The sequence below is a fragment of the Aedes albopictus genome, chromosome 2 (assembly GCF_035046485.1).
Source record: "Aedes albopictus strain Foshan chromosome 2, AalbF5, whole genome shotgun sequence".
In the NCBI taxonomy this organism is placed as follows: Eukaryota; Metazoa; Arthropoda; class Insecta; order Diptera; family Culicidae; genus Aedes; species Aedes albopictus.
In genome coordinates this window covers 10044966-10063041 of record NC_085137.1, presented here as the reverse complement: position 1 = coordinate 10063041, position 18076 = coordinate 10044966, and the positions used below count along the sequence as shown (strand labels likewise).

The 18076-nt window shown below is 44.8% G+C and overlaps 3 protein-coding genes across 3 annotated transcripts in view; 2 read left to right on the top strand and 1 right to left on the bottom strand.

Annotated features, from left to right (window-relative positions):
- LOC109398266 (zinc finger protein 236-like) overlaps positions 1–1005 on the top strand; it is a 49379-nt gene extending 48374 nt beyond the window's left edge. Inside the window, exon 10 of the mRNA XM_062847530.1 lies at positions 21–1005. Coding sequence (XP_062703514.1) covers positions 21–968 — 948 coding nt within the window. The 3' untranslated portion in view covers positions 969–1005. The remainder of the gene's footprint in view (positions 1–20) is intronic.
- A 6153-nt stretch (positions 1006–7158) lies between these two features.
- Positions 7159–10759, bottom strand: LOC109429812 (zinc finger protein 37). Its single transcript, XM_029860426.2, has 5 exons — positions 10429–10759; positions 9598–10374; positions 9037–9534; positions 8375–8974; positions 7159–8242 (listed from the first exon to the last, which is right to left on the bottom strand). The coding sequence occupies exons 1-5, from the start codon at positions 10654–10656 to the stop codon at positions 7298–7300; spliced, it is 3048 nt and encodes a 1015-aa protein (XP_029716286.2). The 5' UTR covers positions 10657–10759; the 3' UTR covers positions 7159–7297.
- A 2776-nt stretch (positions 10760–13535) lies between these two features.
- Positions 13536–17611, top strand: LOC115262147 (zinc finger protein 888). The gene is made up of 4 exons (XM_029864297.2): positions 13536–13960; positions 14042–15352; positions 15481–15858; positions 15927–17611. Exons 1-4 carry the CDS (start codon positions 13628–13630, stop codon positions 16884–16886), a joined length of 2982 nt encoding a protein of 993 aa, XP_029720157.2. The 5' UTR covers positions 13536–13627; the 3' UTR covers positions 16887–17611.
- The last annotated feature ends 465 nt before the right edge of the window (positions 17612–18076 follow it).

Genomic DNA, 18076 nt, shown 5'->3' with positions numbered 1-18076 from the left:
CATTCAATTTCTATTCCCAGCCCTTCATCTGCGAGATATGCGGCAAGTCCTACGCCAACATTGCTTCCCTGGTGTGCCATCGAAATCGACACGAGGAATACCAGCGCTTCAAGTGCGACAAGTGCCCGAAAGCGTTCGCCTTCCGGTGCTACTTGGAGACACACAAGCGGGCTGAGCATTTGCATGAACGCCTCATATGTCCTCTCTGTGGTAAGCAGTTCAAGTACAGTCAGGATCTGAAAGTTCACACCCGACAGCACGAGGACGATAGACCGTTCAAGTGCGACCAGTGCCCATCCGTGTTCCGGTATCCGAGTGCCCTCCGGTCGCACAAGGCCTGGCACGAACAAACCGTCTTCACGTGTGACATTTGCCAGAAAACCTTCAAGTACGCCAACAGTCTGCGGGTGCACAAGCGTCTCCACAGCGGAATCAAGCAATTCCGGTGCAAGATATGCGACCGGGAGTTCAACACCAAAGCGCCGCTGGTTCGACACCTGGCTACCCATTCTGTGGAGCGGGAAGTCCGATGCGTGGTGTGCGACAAAATCTTCTACAAGAAAGTCGATTTGGTGATCCACCAGTCGAAGGAACACCCGAACGATCCGACGATTGGCAAAACGGTCAAGATCCACCGGTGCGAAGTGTGCGGTCAGGAGTTTGCCAAAAAGAGCAACCTGAAAGCTCATTCCTACATCCATGGAGATGTGTACAAGTTCAAGTGTAAGCTCTGCGAGGATCAGCAGTTCAAGCAGCATGCCGGATTGAGGCACCACTTGATACACTTCCACAAGATGGATCTGTCGAAGAAGAAACCGGAAGGTGAAAGCGGAACGAAGGAGGTGGAGGAGAAGAAAGGGCCGCAAGTCGACCGACAGAGTTCCATGGTAAATGCAACACTGACGCCGGCCATCAGCATAATCCACAATGGGTTACAGTTTACGTTACAGCAGGTTCAATGTGAGTAAATGACTGAGCTTTGTTATATGATAAAACTATTTTTTTTTTTAATGGAAAGCAGCTGGAGTAACAGGAATTATTTGTCCGAATTCCATGGTTTCATACTTACTTACTTTCAGTCCTGAGCACCCATGGTGGTGCAAAGGGCCGAATTGAAAGATCTCCATCCTGGGCGATTGCCGGCCATCGCCTTAATCTGTGGCCAGGTCAAATTACTGTCGCCTTCCTTTATTTCCTTGTTGGGGCTGTGCCGCCATTAGTCCCTGGGTATGCCTCTGCTGCGATGTGCTGTTGGGTTCCAATCTAACGCTTTCTTGCAGGTTTCGTTTCTTTCCCTGCGTAGAGTGTGGCCGACCCACCTCCACTTTCGCTCCCGAATTTCTGTCGCTATCGGCTTTTGATGACATCGAGGATGGAGTTGCATGTTAGAGATCCAATTGTGAGGCCACCATGTACGAGTTATATACAGCAGACATCTATTGATGAAGACCTGCAGCCGTTGAGTGATCTCTACTGATACACAACAGGTTTCACTGGCAGCACAGATTTCACGCTCGAGTTGAAAATTCGGATTTTAATGCGTCGACCATCGGCGGCCATTTGACTACCAAGATATTGGAAGCTTTCAGCATTCTCCACTGATTGGACAGCTACCGTAAAGCTGGAATAGTTGACCGTGTTTAGATTCAACGATTTGGTCTTATTGACGTTGATGGTAAAACCTGCCGCCGAGGAGCGATCGGTAAGATCATCGATCTTTTTCTGGATATCAGATCGCCGTTGAGCTAGGAAAGTAACGTCATCAGCCAATTCGAAGTCATGTACCTAGGTGCTCCATGGTAATGGGCTGCCACAGCAACCCACGATTTGGTTCACGATCAATTGCACCTACCAGGAGCTCATCGATTACAATGAGAAACAGTAGCGGTGATGGGATACATCCTTGCCTCACTCCAGCAACGGCCCGGCTGCATCGGACAAAACATAGTTGTGTAGGGTAGAAGCTTCAGTTTTGGCCAGCCCGGAGTTTTGGCCATAGTGCGATATTCAGCCTGTTACGATCTAAATAGGCAAAAATTTATTTTTTACTAGTACCTAGATTCTAATATAATATGATGATTACAGCTGTAAAAACCATACATTTAGATTAAAAACTGAAAGAAAAATTTTTTTTCTTAAAAAATCAGTTCCTATAGGGGAGACTGGGGAGACTTGATCCCTTTTTCTTAATTTACCTGTAACTTTAAAAAAAAAACACAAAACTAGATCCATTTTTCGTACAGAATCAGGTAAACATCTATTGCAAGTTGATACACAACAAAGGGACTTTAAATTATTATTAAAGTTTTCAAAACTGTGTTTTAATGGAGGCATGTCTTATTAATGTATTTTTCAAAACTGGGTGACACTTGATCCCCCTTTGAGCACATGGTTTATTTAAAAGGAAATGAATTCCAGAATCTTCCTATTCATTTTCTTTTCGAGTTTTCTTGTATTTTCGAAGAATATGGAGTGTTTGAAATTGTAACATTTCCTTAAATTTTAAGGATATGCCGTATTTTCAAAATGGGGAGACTTGATCCCCCTTTAATTGGTTTGTACTAAAGTTATAATTATCTGACACATTTTATCGTTGAACTAGAATTCCAAGTAAATAGAGGCTTCCGAATAGAATTTTATTTTCCACATGTATAATGTGTAACCCTTGAGGGATCAAGTCTCCCCATGTCACTGTTGTGTATACTAAGCTGAATTAATTAAAATATGTTAACAACAGCCTTATTTGGATAAATAAGTTTGAAAGTATTTTATTTAAACTGTGTGCTGTGAAATTTTGACACGATTTGGTTCAATTTTCACAAAGTTATTGAGATTTTTCGGAATCGTCTAAAAGATTTCTGAAGGACTGAAAACAAACCATCAGCCGTTAAACAATAATGCAATGTACAATCGAAATCACTTGTAGCCAAAACATAGTCGTCTGTCCAGGAGTAGTTTCGAAAAAAATATGCTAGAAGAAAAATGTTTTTGACTCCGAGCAAATATGGTGGGAACAAGTCTCCCCAGGGATCAAGTCTCCTCAGTCTCCCCTATATCTATTTTGGCCAGGGTGCTTCTAATTTGGCCACTCCCATAAGAAATACACGTGATTGGCCAAAAAAGAAACCAAAGCTTAGAATATGGCCAAAACTGCGGAAATGCTTCTATTTTGGCCAGTGCCACTTTTAATACGAAAATCAAGTATTAGCTTGATTTCTGCATTTTTCTAATAAAATATAGATTGAAACCTTTCATTTAACACATTGGTAGTTTTCATTGGATTATTGGTTATTTTTAAAAAAATATTTTCCTTAGACTGGCCAAAACCGGTGCCCGCACCCTAGTACTCTGCACAAAACTGTCCTGTACTGTGCTTCAATGAGGTCGATTTTCTCAAGGACACCCTTGCGTCTGAAGGCTTCTCACATGTTTTCGTGATTCGAAAACTTTTTCGCAATCAATGAACACCAGGTAGAGAGACTCTTTCTCCAGAATGATACATAGCGTGACAATATGAACCACACAGGATTGTCCGGCACGGAATCCTGCTTGCTGCAGCCGGAGAGTTGCGTCAATCTTCTCCTGTATCCGGTTAAGGATCACTTTGCTGCCCCGCCAATTGTCGCATACAGTTTGGTCACCCTTTTTGAGTACCTTTACTAAGACGCCTTGCATCCAGTCGGAAATGCAGCGGTTTCCCATATTTTGCAGAATAGTTGATGCAGCAGTTGTGCGAATACTACGGGGTCAGTTTTGAGCATCTCAGCTGATATGCGATCGCCCCCCGAGGCCCTATTCGATATCATGCTATGGATAGCTATTTCTATCCCCTGCAATGATTGAGCTTTGGTGTTGACACGGGTAATGCGTTGAACCTTTGGCGGATCGTACTGAGGTGTTGGTGGCGTGGCCGACACTTGAAAAAGGTTTCTAAAGTGCTCGAACCAGTGTTTCAACTGGTCAGCCGGGTCGATCAGTAACTGTCCAGACGTTTATTTCACGGGAATCGTAGCATACATCTTAGTCCCACTAAGACGACGAGGCTTTCTCGCCTTCATCGACTAGGGAGTCTGCCCACGCTCTTTTGTCCCGTCTGCATGAGCGTTTCACTTCCTTCTCGAGTAACGGTGAGGGGCTACGGCTTTGGCTCCTCGTGTTTTCGCTTGCTTTATCACGGCTTTGGCGTTCCTTCGCTCCTCTATCTTCCTCCAGGTGTCATTTGTGATCCACTGCTTTCTCCGGGTGCGTAGCTCACCCAAATGACGGTGAAGGCCTTCTTTAAAGCGCTCCATTGATCTTCTACGCGTGTACCGTCTCGAATATTTGCAGCACGGTTCTCTATAGCTATAGCTATAGCTCCTCGAAGAAGGAGCTTTTCACCGCAGCGTCTTCCAGTCGGCGTGTGTTGAACCGACGCCCGATTTTTTCCTCCTGTAGATGGATCCTAGCAATGTGCAGCCGGATCTCGCCGATTAATTAAGAGATGATGGTCGCGATGTCGACGCTACGTTTGTTCCGCACATCAAGACAGCTCCGTCTCCATTTTCGGCTATGCAGATGTGTTCGATTTGATTTTCCGTGACACCATCACGGGAAATCCATGTCACTGTGTGCACTGGTCGATGAGGAAAGAGCTATCCCACAATCACCAAGTCATTATTGCCACAAAACTCTGCAAACGTCTCTCAATTTTCGCTCATTTCTCCGAGACCATGGCGTCTCATGACGTGCTCATAGTCCGAGTTGTCGGAACCAACCTTCGCGTTGAAGTCGCCCATGAGGATCTTGATATCACCTTTCGGAGTCTTGTCCACGACAGCATTCAGTTGGCTGTAAAAGTTCTCTTTGTCTTGTAATTCGGCAGCATCGGTTGGCGCGTAACATTGAATCATGGTAAGGTTTCGAACCCGTGTTCTAAATCTGGCTACAATTATCCTCCCATTGATAGGTTCCCACTTCATGAGCGCAACCAAATTTGACCGGACATCAATCCATGTTCTACAAAGTTCAACTAACAGTCCTAGGATCTCAGGCTTCATACGGCATGTCTCATTGGCTAGTTGTGCCAGTTTACTCTTCTTCTTTCATGACACAACTTTCTCAAATGGAGGAGAACGTGCCTCTGGAGCCTACTGACCTACTGATACCCTGCTGGGCTAGGGTTAATACATTCCAAATTCCAATTCGTGTCCGTTGTTGCGCGCTAAAAGTCGTTGCCGTTGAATCAGTTCGTATTCTTTTATTTTCGGTTTCTCTAACGGTTTTTGGGTTTCGGAAACAGTAGGTTGTTGGCCTAAGGTCCCCTACCCACCGTTGGTGAGCTGCCTTAGGTATAGCTTCCGGTGCAGGAGCATTTCATACTCAGCCGTTGGATGCCAGAACAGACGCTGTTTAAGCCTTGGTGAACAGACAACAGGACAACAGTGCCCAGGCTGCACTACCAGCTAAGCACACAACCCTTAGCTGGCGGCCTTGGTCAAATCCTGAACACTTTCGGCCAAATATTGAATAGGCGTCTATCACGACAAAGTAAAAGTTACCATTCACCGGGCCTGCGTAATGGATATGGATCTATCCCATGTTTCGCGGTCTTGCGAAGCAATTTTGCAGCAACAGCATAGGAACGACACTGGCACACAAATGATTCAACGTCCTTCTCGATGTTCGACCAGAACACGAAACTTCTTGCGTTGCGAGTGATTTCATTCGATCGACTCCGGGGTGTCGAGGAGGAAGTTGCCTGATGATGCACAACCGTTCAGGAACCATACCTCGATCACCGAACATGATGCAGTCCGGGGTAATTGGTCTTCACGAGTAAATTTGTCGAAGAGCTGAAGTGTGGAGCTCGCTTACCTTTTGAAGGAATAGGTCTTCTGGCGTTCAATATTGGCGATCATTTCTGCTGTGACACGCAAATGGGAAGTCTGGAGAGCAGCGATAGCGTATTCCTCGTCCGATTTGCTGCGACAGCTCATCAAGCATGACAGCAAGTCAGCGTGTCTCAAACTAATCGTTGGAACAAAGTGGATCCGAAGGCTTCTCCAGCCAAGATGATTTCCTTACTATGATCGTAGTGCGTCAGCAAGAAATTGGAGACGAAGATGGACTTGGAACGGTCGAACGACTTTGCCCATCTTTCTTTAATAGACGGCCGAGGTGTGCTAGGAGTTGTTTCATGTGACCAACAAACCGTCCGTAGTAGTTGATCGCACCGAGGTACGATCGTAGTTGCAATACATTCGTTAGATGTGCAACTTCGGTGATAGCGCTTGTTTTGGATGGATCTGGGCGGTGACCATTCTTGTGGTCCAGACATTTGATCTGCGGTAGAGTGAAAGGATACTTTCCGATGCGCAGATGAAAACCACACTCACGAATTTCCTGCAGTACTGCGTGAAGCCTGTCAGTGGTCGTGCTATTCCTGAGTCCTTCCAGCGAGTAGGATATTGTCCAAGTAAGGCTGGACACCAGCAATGCCGGCAACCATGCTCTCCTCGATGATCCTCTAGAACGCTCCAGGAACTGAATCTACACCAGGTGGCAAACGGTTGTTCTTGATCAAACAACCTGTAGAGTACGAGTGCGAAGCAGCTCATGATGCCTTCAGTTCAGGGAAAGTCACGCCTGATGAAATGGGGTTCGATGGTGTGCGTGTGGATTTGTAGATTCCTTTAGTTACTGAACCCGCAGTGTGTGTGTGTGGGAGAAACTAAAAATTTGGATAGCCGAACGGACTACTGAAAGTCTATCCCGGTAGCGTAAATAAATTGAGAACAATTTTCGGTAAAGAGCATCGGTTTAGGTTCCCGGCGAATGGGACACATTGAGAGATCATTATGTTGGCTAGTGTTAGCACGATCGGACGTAATTTCTGTGCAGTGCGAGAAACGAGAATAGACCGAAAACAGGGAATTTTCGAAGCAAATCACATGTCATCAAGATTGTTTCGACACGATTGTTTATGCATAATTAAATTCTCTTGACGTAGGTAATACAGGGCTGAAATGAATCGAAGAAGTTGGTTCGTTACATTTGTGCTGCCTACATGCATTTTTGTCGGCAATACTAGCAGCAATGTAGCGTATCATCTATCGCGATTATAAAAACAATAGGAAACGTTGGTGTGGAATCATGGTTCGCTCAGGGATCGGTGATCGCTTGTTTGTATTAAGTATCAAGGAAAAAAACTTACCTTTATTGCATCTGCATCCAGCCATTTGCTACACGTTTTTCTAGCCTTAGTACAACCAAGGCGAAGTAGATTCGAAATGTTTTCGATGATCGAATCAAATGCCTATTGTGCTTTCGGAACAGTCAACTCACATGCCGAAGTTTGCATCATGAACTCCAAGTCGGTATCGAAAGGCGGTGATCTCGATTCGCCATAAGTCGCAGCGGGAACAGGCTTTTCGACTTTCTTCTCCGCCTTTTTAGCGCCAATATTCCGTTTGGGAGGTTCAATCCCGTGGAAATGGTGCCAGTGATACCTTAGGCCGGCCATCTGTTTGAACTTCTTATCTTCGCACATGTCGCACTTGAACTTGAACTCGGTTCCGTGGATGTCGGAATGTTGCCTCAGAAGGCCCTCCTTGACGAAATGCATACCGCAAACGTCACAAGTGTGAAGCTTTACGGTTCTCCCGATCAAAGGGTGGTTGGGATGTTCCTTCGCGTGATGGATGGTCATTTCGACCTTTTTGTAGTAGATCTGATCACAAACAACGCACTTGAGCTGTCGATCTGCTGTGTGGATCTTCAAGTGTTTCACCAGCGTCAACCGTTGAATGAACTCCCGAGGGCAAAACTCACAGCGGTAGCGTTTCTCATCACTGTGCACTTGCTTGTGCACTCGCAGACCGTAGGCCGTGGAGAACTCCTTGCCGCAAATAGTACACGGAAACACCTCCGCACTGTGCTTGGCTTTGTTGTGATAACTCAAAGTGCTCGGGTGTCGGAACTCGGCCGGGCATTTGTCACATTTGAACGATTTCTCCTCCTTGTGCTGATAGCTATGGCGTTTCAGATATGCCAGATACTTGAACTGCCTGCCGCAGATGGAGCAAATGTGCCGCTCTCCCTGATGTTCCACACGCTTGTGATTCTCCAACAGTCCCTTGAAGACGAACGCTTTCGGGCATTCGTCACATTTGTACCGTAGATACTCCTTGTGTTGGCCACGGTGCACCGCTAGGGCCGATGCCGAGGCACTGACTTTGCCGCACAACTCGCAGACCAATGGCTAGAAGAAATTGAATATGATTTAGGTATTTTACTGATGAAAAAAGTGAAGGGGCTATGTTTGAAATCTCTATAGTTTCATGAATTCAAACTGAATTCTGTTTTCTATGTCAAAATCTATCAAGAATATTACCACCGGTTTATCCTTCGATGCTGGATGTGCCGTTTTCCTGTGCTCTATGAGGCTTGCCAATCCCTTGCAGACCTCTCCACATCTCTTGCAGGTTTTATCTTCGTGCCTCAGCAGATGTTTCCTCAAACTTCGCCTGTATTTGAAGCTTACGTCGCACACCTGGCACTTGTGTCGCTTTTCCTTCAGATGAACAATATCCATGTGCTGCTTGGCGGTGGCCGGGATCGCAAATACCATTGGACACAGATCACACTTGATGCCCTCCTTGGTGTGCTTGACCATGTGGTACTTCAGCAGGCATTTATATCGGAAACTTTCCGAACAGTGCACACACTTGAAGGGTCTCTTGGGATTTTCTCCGGTGTGCTTCGCGAGATGATCGTTGAGGACTCTTTTAGCCGAGAAGTGTTTATGGCAGTATTTGCATTCGAACTTTTTGGGTGTATCACGTACTTTGTTGGTGCTTTCTGTCTCTGAAACAAGTACTTCCGTCTTTGAGCGACGTTTCTTTATGGGCTTGTCTTCGTCGCTACTTTCGTCCGATGATTTCGCTCGATCGACGTCTACCTTTTTCTTTCGGCGGGGTGGTACTATCAGTGCCTGAAACAGTTGAAATGTTTAGTATCAAAAGACAAGCTCAGTCTCACAATCTAGGTACTTACCGCCAGCGGAACATCGTCTTCTTCACTGTCGGACGAGTCTTCCTTTTTCACTTCCAACTCGTTTGTTAGTTTGTTATCCAGCTGAATCGTCCCAGTTTCATCTTCCTCCAATTTGACCAAGACTTCCACCGAAACTGGTTCCATCTCAACTTCCACCTTGATTTCCACTTCCATTGGTTTGGAATCTATGCTTTCGGCCACTTTTTCATCTTCATGCTTAATATCCTTCTCACTGGAATCGTCTGAATCGTCGTCGTTGGCCGGAAGGTCGACGTCCTCTGGATAGTCAGTATCGGAATCCGACTGATCATGGTGTTCAGCGATTTCTGTTTTGGACTCCTCAATTATAGTTTTGTCTATTGCTACTGGAAGAGATTCTGTATTTTTGTTCGATGTCGAGGCAGGCAAAGTGATAGTTGCAACGGGCATTTCCTTCGGTACCGGTTGCGTTGGAGCTGGTCGAAGCACCTCAAGAGTAGGGACGTCAATCATGGAAGCCTGAGATGAATTAAGAACGCTATTCAATAACCGCTTCTAACAATAATAAACTACATTACTCACCTTTTCAGCGAACAAATCCGGTTTCTCTTTCTTCGGTGGCTTGGGTTTCTTCGGCCGCGGCGGGAAGTTCCACACTAACTGTTCCAGCCCAAGCACCTTCCAATGATTCCGTCGGTGATGATTGCTCAGGAATTCGGCCTTATTGAAGCTATAGCAACACAGCTCACATTGGTAGGCTCTCCCTCGCAGTTTACTGTGGGCCTGCAGCTCTTCTTCCGATTTGAACGACCGATTGCAAAACGAACACCTATTGCCAGCGTGGACGTGCATATGGCTTTTCAACGCGTACATCGTGTCAAACACCTTTCCACAAACCGAGCAAATACGTCTGTCGTGCCCTTCGATATGCTTATTCAGATCTCTTCGCTTTTTGTAGCTTTTGCCGCAAAGCTGACACACGTTGGACCTCTCCTCTGTGTGCACCTGCCTAACATGCTGCTTAGCATACGCCGGATTCGCCAATATCGACGGACAGAGCGGGCATTTGACTCCCGCCCGGGTGTGCTTGAAGACATGGTTGTCCAGCGACACCTTTTGCGCGAAAGCTACCGGACAGTGCGGACACTTGTACGGTTTCTCACCGGTGTGTGTCCTCACGTGTATCTTAAGTCCACCCTTTTGCACGAAGCGCATATGACAGTACTCGCACTCAAAGTCCTTGATACCAAAGTGAACCTTCTGGTGCAACCTCAGGTCTCGTATGTTCTTGGAGACCTTCCCACACATATCGCACGTAAACCTGCTTTTTGATGATTCGTCTTTCGGGCGGCCCATTTTCTAAAATAGGAATTTAAAAATAAACCTTCACACCAGGTATTCCAATAAACTCACCTTCTTTTCCAATGGAGGCGGCTTCTCCGGCTTCGTTCGAGGCCGTCCCCTTTTACGACCGGGAGCTGCATTCTTCGTTTTCTCGACGTTACTATCGTCGGAGTGCTCGGGCTCCGCCGAAGATTTTTTGAGGGGGCCTTCCCCGGCCAGCTGACTGTTATTTGACGATCCTTCATTTGGATGGCCATCAATGCTTGGTTCCTGGATTGACGGTGAAGTTGTGGACATAATTTTACACTTATTTCACAAACAAATTCTAAAATTAATTTATGAAGAAAAATTTTCGGGTTGTATCAAAACATTTCACTTTCTGAAGTATGGCTGCGTTCTTTATAAAGACAACAACTAGCAGTGCTCCTAGTCAAACTGAAAACACATTGACACTGATTTTTCAGACTGTGAACCATTTTGCACGTTCGTTAAACTTTAAGTTAAAATTTCAGGCCAAACATGTCTAAAGGTCCAATCTGCAGAAGAGAGGCTCTCTTTGGTTTCTCTCTCTTTCGTTAATATCTCAGCTGTTTATTTGTATTATGATTGTCTCCTTGCATTGAACGATGGTCAAAACAATAGTCTTTTGATTTGTTCTGCAAAAATAGTTGAAAAGTGTACCATTACATTGCAATAATTGAAAGAGAAAGTAAACAAAGAGAGCCGCTCAAATGCAGATAGGACCTATTGAAATGTTTGGCCTGATTTGACAATTCAATACAGTAGACGTTCGCTCGGTGCAAACGGTTTAACTGCAATGCTTTTTAACTGAAAGTCCGTTAAGTGCAACAATTTTGCAGTTATCGCACACGCTCGTTCAAAACTACTCTAAAGTGAGTCGTTTTCGACTCACTTTGGTAGAAAGTGGAACAGCTCAAAAGAGAGTAATTCGGCTTTACTCACTTTAGAGTAAACTTGGATTTATCAAAACTGAGTAGAAACTGAGTAACTTTAAAATCGCGATTTTGTAAAGTGAGTAGAAATAGTTTTTCATTTTTTTTTACTATAATACAATAAAATGAGGACAAAATTAAAGAAAACAAAAATGAATATTTATTCAAAATAATTGTAAATACAGAGTTCGACACATTCTATTTGCAACGATGATGCGGGATTATTCTCTAGCTGGTTCCATCAACGGTAATCTGGCGTTCCGATGGGATACTCCGGCCTCGACTTCGGCACTTTGATGCATTCTGGTCTCGATTCTGCATAATTTAAGATATTTTCATTACTTTTGACTTACTTACATTATTTGACTTACTTACTTGTCTGCTTGTTTAATTGTTTGCTATTAAAAGCACGGCACCTGTATGGCGAACTTTGTATTTACTTTTAAAGAAGAGCCGTCTACCTTACCGCCTCTTTGTACGAATTCCTGAAAAAAATAATTGCTAGTTGTGGAGAATAAAAGAACAAACAAAGAAAAACTTACCAGCTAAGCAACAGAGGATATTTATTCTTCATAATTGAAAAAAGTTACTCCGCGATTCCTAAATTTGAGCAGACCCAGGATTTAACTTAGCAATAAAAGATGACGGTTAGCGGCCCGTAATTTGAATGTTGCTACTCAAAAAACGATTCTGTCCTAATTTCAAGCCGCTGAGTGAAAAACAACTCACTTTGGAAACAAAATAAAGCCACTCAGAAGAGAGTAAAGTCCTAATTTTAAAAGTGTGAGTGAAAAATTACTCTGTTTAGAAAAATACTGTCACTCAGTTTCGGCAATTTTCAATGAAGTTCAAAAGTGAGTCAAAAACGACTCACTTTAGAGTAGTTTTGAACGAGCGTGCACCGCTATCTGTCAAAAACAAAACGTCAACAGAGTTGCGATGATTTTCGGATGCACTACAGCTGCATTGCGATGTTTTTGAGTGCATTTTGGCTGCGTCCAACAACAATTGACAACCGTTTGACGTCTGTCAGTCGTTGCAGTTAGCGAATTTCATTCGGTAACTGAAACGTAAACATGTTGCACTTATCGAACGTCTACTGTATCATTAAAAGCCATCGAAATATCATCCATACTGCTACTATTGCTAAAATAAACTGATCGAATTTTATATCGACGAAAGCACATACGACCTATTCAAATCGAGCTCCAGAAATGTGTTTATGATGATTTCTAAAGCTTGTGTCGTACCTTCAAAAATGAATAAAACAGGGGGATGAAGAAGGGCCAGAATCGTCTACCCAGCATTCAATTCAACATGGCGTCCAATGTTTTTGTTTTGATTGCTTAATTCACGGAAAAAAGCGCTGGAAGCATCGACACTGCTTCGCTGCTACATATAATATCGTGCAAAGTGATAAGGAAAGAGAAACAATCATCAAAAACAACGATTTCGTTTGAAATGTGTAATTTCTGAAATAAGCACTAGCAACACATGAGCCACGCACCCGAAAATCAGGAGCAAGTTAGGGTAAACCGACCAGAAAGTGGGTACCAAAACGCGCCATACCAAAAATGATGTTGGGTGGAGCGGCGATGTACCGAGTTTGACAGCCGTGTCACCCCACTGGAATAAAATTCAAACTCATCTCAAAAAGTTTCTAGGGGTGCTCCAACAGATTTGAAAATGACATTTTTCTACATTTTCCATGCGCTTTTATGCCCTACTAATGGGGTCTCTGATCACGGCAAAAGTTTTTTTTTTGTCGAACAGTGTACAGTAGACGTTCGATAAGTGCAACATGTTTACGTTTCAGTTACCGAATGTAATTCGCTAACTGCAACGACTGACAGCCGTCAAACAGTTGTCAAATGCTGTTGGACGCAGCCAGAATGCACTCAAAAACATCGCAATGCAGCTGTAGTGCATCCGAAAAACATCGCAACTCTGTTGACGTTTTGTTTTTGACAGATAGCGGTGCGATAACTGCAAAATTGTTGCACTTAGCGGACTTGCAGTTAAAAAGCATTGCAGTTAAACCGTTTGCACCGAGCGAACGTCTACTGTATTTATAAATGATACCGTGAATATGTATACACTTGTAGTACTTTTCTGTTCGGGATTAGTTCCGCCAAGTGATTTTCGGTGATTTCGGCGAAACCCCATTACAAAATGTCAAATCCAAGTCATAACAATGAACGCAGCCATTTAGACGCGTAAACAAATCTTTCCAATGTTTTTTGCAGGGCATAATGATTTTTCATTACTTTTTGTGCAAAAATCAAGTGAAAATTGATTAGGATAGCACTAAAATTATGTCCATGTCGGAAGCAGCGGAACCGGAACCTCCCACTAACGGTGACTCACACGAAAAATCAACAGAAGCTTCGGTAGCGGCAAGTTTACTTTCTGTACAGGAGGAATGCCACAACAAACAGGAGCTCCATCCAAAGCAGGATGCATTCAACAAAGGCGGTAAGAAAGCAGGACGTCCACGCAAACCCCGGCCAGAGATTCTATCACTGGAGGAGTACGATCGAGATGAGGATTTCGGTAAAATTGCAGAAAAGGAGAACACGGCGGGCCGTAAAAGAGGTCGACCTCGGACCAAGCCAGTGGATGAAGATTTGTCACAGCAGGAAAAGAAGGTTTGTCCTGTTGGTGAAATATGACCATTGAAAACCCGATCCCAAAATTAGATAACTATTGTTGGTTTTATTAAATTTTAGAAACGGGGACGTCCGAAAGATGAAACAAAATCCAATGTGACCTGTGATCTTTGTGGGAAGTTCTTCAAGTACCGGGTCCTGCTGAAACGTCACGAGCAAACCCACTATGGTATCAAGGAATTTCAATGTGAAATATGTCACAAGCGGTTTCTGCAGAAAGGTGGCCTCACCGTACATCTTAGGCAGCACACTGGAGAACGGCCGTATAAGTGTCCGTACTGTCCGGCAAGTTTTCGAGGACAATCCTCGCTGGACTGCCACGTGTTTCGGCACACCCAGCAGGGAACCAAGTGTCCCCAGTGTCCATCGGTGTTCGCAACGCCGGCCATTGTCAAGCAACATATCAGAGAGGTTCACACAACGGAGAAGCCCCATACGTGTCAAATTTGCGGCGAAAGCTACAAACACCGGAAGAGCCTGACTACTCACCTGGAGGATCATGACAAGCGAATCTGCACGGTTTGCGGGAAGGTTTTCAACACGATGTTCGCCTTGATGACACACAGGCATATTCACGAACAAAACCCAAAGTGCAGCCTTTGCAATAGGACGTTCAAATCGGAGGAAGAACTACAAGCACACAGTAAGCTCCGAGGGAGGGCCTATCAATGCGAGCTGTGCTGTTACAGTTTCAACAAGGCCGAGTTCTTGAACAATCATCACCGAAGGGATCACTGGAAGGAGCTGGGGTTGGAGCGACTAGCACGAAAAATTGTGCCGCGCCCTAGGAAACCGAAACCGGAAGGACCCAAGGTTAAGAAACGTAGGATCCCTCTGCCCATGGTTACAACTGAAAGTGATCCGAGGGAAGAAGTCGTGGAGGAATCAGCAAATACTGCGCTTCCAAATTTGCCGGCCGTAGAAGCGAAACCGATCGTAGAGACCCCCATTTCAGACGTCCAAGCAGTTTTACAACCGACAGAACAGGAATCTGCAAACGGCGAACTGAAACAGGAACACCACGACGATCAGGATCATTCGGACCACGATGGTAACGACTTCACCGTGGACGATGTTCAAGGCATCGAATCGGACGAGAGCGAAGTGAAATTCTTCAACGAAACGATGGATTGTCTTCCTAAATGTGAAATCAAACAAGAAGTCGAGTCACAGGTCGAAGAATCGGTGACTAGTGTACTGCCCTCGTGGGAACCGGGAGATTTGGTCAAGGTTGAACTCGAGAAGGCCGAGAATCAAGAGGAAGAAACGGTTGTACTTGGGGAAGATCCTATCGACGAGGAGAAAATCGAAGAAGAGCCAAAGGAGGAGAAGGAAGAACCATCAGATAGTGAGGACGACATTCCTCTGGCGGTAAGTAATCCTCATCATGGCTTCAAATAACAAGCCATCAATTTTAATATTCACGGGGACTAGAGACCAAACAATAATTAAAAGTAACACATAATACAAATGTCATTGCAATGTTTTTCATGTTTCAGGTTCTCAGTTCGACTTTCCGAGCTAAAACGCCTCTTGAGAAGAAAAAACTTTCCGTTACCTCCGACGAGAACTCCGTTCCTAAACCAAGCGAAGACTCTTCGGATGACGGTAAACTGTACTCAATCGGAGATCCATCCGACAACGAGCAATCAAGCGTATTTCGATCTAGCGAAACGGAAGAAGATGACATAGAAATTGAGAAACCTAAGCCGAAACGTAAACGAAGGCGAAAACAACAAAACGGTGAACGGACTGCTAAAAGATCTAAAAAGAAACAGAACGTGACGTGCTCGCTTTGTGGAGAAGCCTTCGAGGGTAGAGTTCTACTCAGGGAGCACAGAAAGGCCGCCCATCCGGATGGAAAAGTCAATACTGGGGTAAGTGAAGTTGAGCCGTCTCCAATACATATGTAAGTCAAAAGTACAAATTCTCTACCTCCTTACAGCCTCTCATTTGCGAGTTATGTGGTAAGAAATATGCCACCATATCGTCCCTGACGGTTCATCGGAGTCAGCACAAGGAATATCAACGGTTCAAGTGCGATGAGTGTCCAAAGGCCTTCACCTTCCAGTGCTACCTGGAGAACCACAAGCGAATAGAGCACCGCAACGAAAGGTTAATCTGTCCTCTGTGCGGCAAGTTGTTCAAATATGGACCGGATTTGAAGCGTCACTCGCTTCAGCACGAAGAGGACAAGCCCTTCAAGTGCGAGGAATGCCCGGCGGCGTTCCGACATCCCAGTGCCTTGCACAGTCACAAGGCCATTCACGAGAAACTGGTGTTCACGTGTTCCATCTGTAATAAGAACTTCCGGTATGCTAACAGTTTGCGGGTGCACAAGCGTATACACAGTGGAGTCAAACGATTCCGGTGCGAAATCTGCGACCGAGAGTTTAGCCAGAAAGCGCCGTTGATGAAGCACATGGACATTCACTCGGTAGACCGGCAGGTCAAGTGCGTTGTCTGCGATAAGGTGTATTATAAGAAGGTTGAGCTGACAATCCACCAGGCCCAGGAACATCCTAATCATCCGCTAATTGGAAGGACAGTCAAGCTTCACGAGTGTAAAATCTGCGGAGTGGTGTTCACAAAGCCGGGTCACCTAAAGATACATTCCGACATCCACGGGGACGAGTACCGATTCAAGTGCGACATGTGCGAAGACCAGAAGTTCAAACAGAAAGCCGGGCTCCGGCATCACTGGAAGCACTTCCATCACATAGAACCTCCGAAACGGAACCTGGGCAAAAAGCCGGCAGTGAAGAAGGTCGAAAAGGTGGTGGTCCGCACGGTGACGGGTGCCGATTTGGGGCCACCACCAACACTGCCACAGATGGTCGGGATGAGCAACGACTTGGATTTCGTGATGCAACGAATAGAATGTGAGATAGCGGGATCGAATTGAGAGGCAAGATTTGATTAATTCTTTTAAAAGCTGTGATCAAGAAGCTCGAGTATATTTTACTCTCCGTGAAAGTCCTTGTATTATCACGGGTACAAGGTAAGATCTCTTCGAATTTTACTACGTTTGTGCATGCCTTAGTGTTCAAACAAACACTAAATTAGTCACTTTATTGAATGTGCGGATGAGGCGGTTCCATGATAAATTTTAAATCCTTGTCAAGATCCTTGTATTTTGAGATTTCGTTCAACCGAAGCGGTAACACGCAATTCGGAAATACCAAGCTGAGGGTAATGGGTTCCTCTACCACCAGTTAGGACGCAACGCCAAGAAGAAAAAGTTTGAAGCGGAAAATTCATTTTTGATGTTTTGTTCTTTCGAACATGTTTCCCTACGAACATTTCCTATAGCTGAGCTGAACTACGCAAAGTTCGAAGCGAATAGACTGTCCATGGAATAAAATAAAACCAATAAACCATGGAAGTCCGAATCTTTTTGTGTAGTACTTAAATTATGATTCTTGACTTCATACTAAGCAAGTTTATTGTTCAAACAATGAATATAACGGTAAAATAAAGATATTCTCACATAGGTACTTAAAATGATTGCAAAAAGTAACTAATGGGAAAGAATAAAACTACTGCAAAACAATTTGATAGAATGGAGTTAATAATCTTAAACTACCGAAAGGTTCTTTGACTTTTTCAATCGTCTTCGCCGACAAGCGTTCAAAAACGAAGATAAGAAAACTAGTTGAGAGTTAAGGGCCGATTATTCAACTACAGCATCCTCAACGTCCACTGCCCACACGAAGGGAGACCCGATGACGAGAAAGAAGCGTTCTACGCGCAGTTAGAGCAAACATACGATGGTTGCTCGCCGCGTGACGTGAAAATCGTTGTCGGCGACATGAACGCGCAGGTAGGAAGGGAGGAAATGTACAGACCAGTAATCGGGCGAAACAGCCTGCACGCCGTATCGAATGATAACGGCCAGCGATGCGTAAACTTTGCAGCCTCCCGTGGTATGGTAGTCCGAAGCACCTTCTTCCCCCGCAAAGATATCCACAAAGCCACCTGGAGATCACCCGACCATCAAACAGAAAACCAAATCGACCACGTTCTAATCGACGGTAAATTCTTCTCAGATATAACCAACGTCCGCACATACCGCAGTGCGAATATAGATTCGGA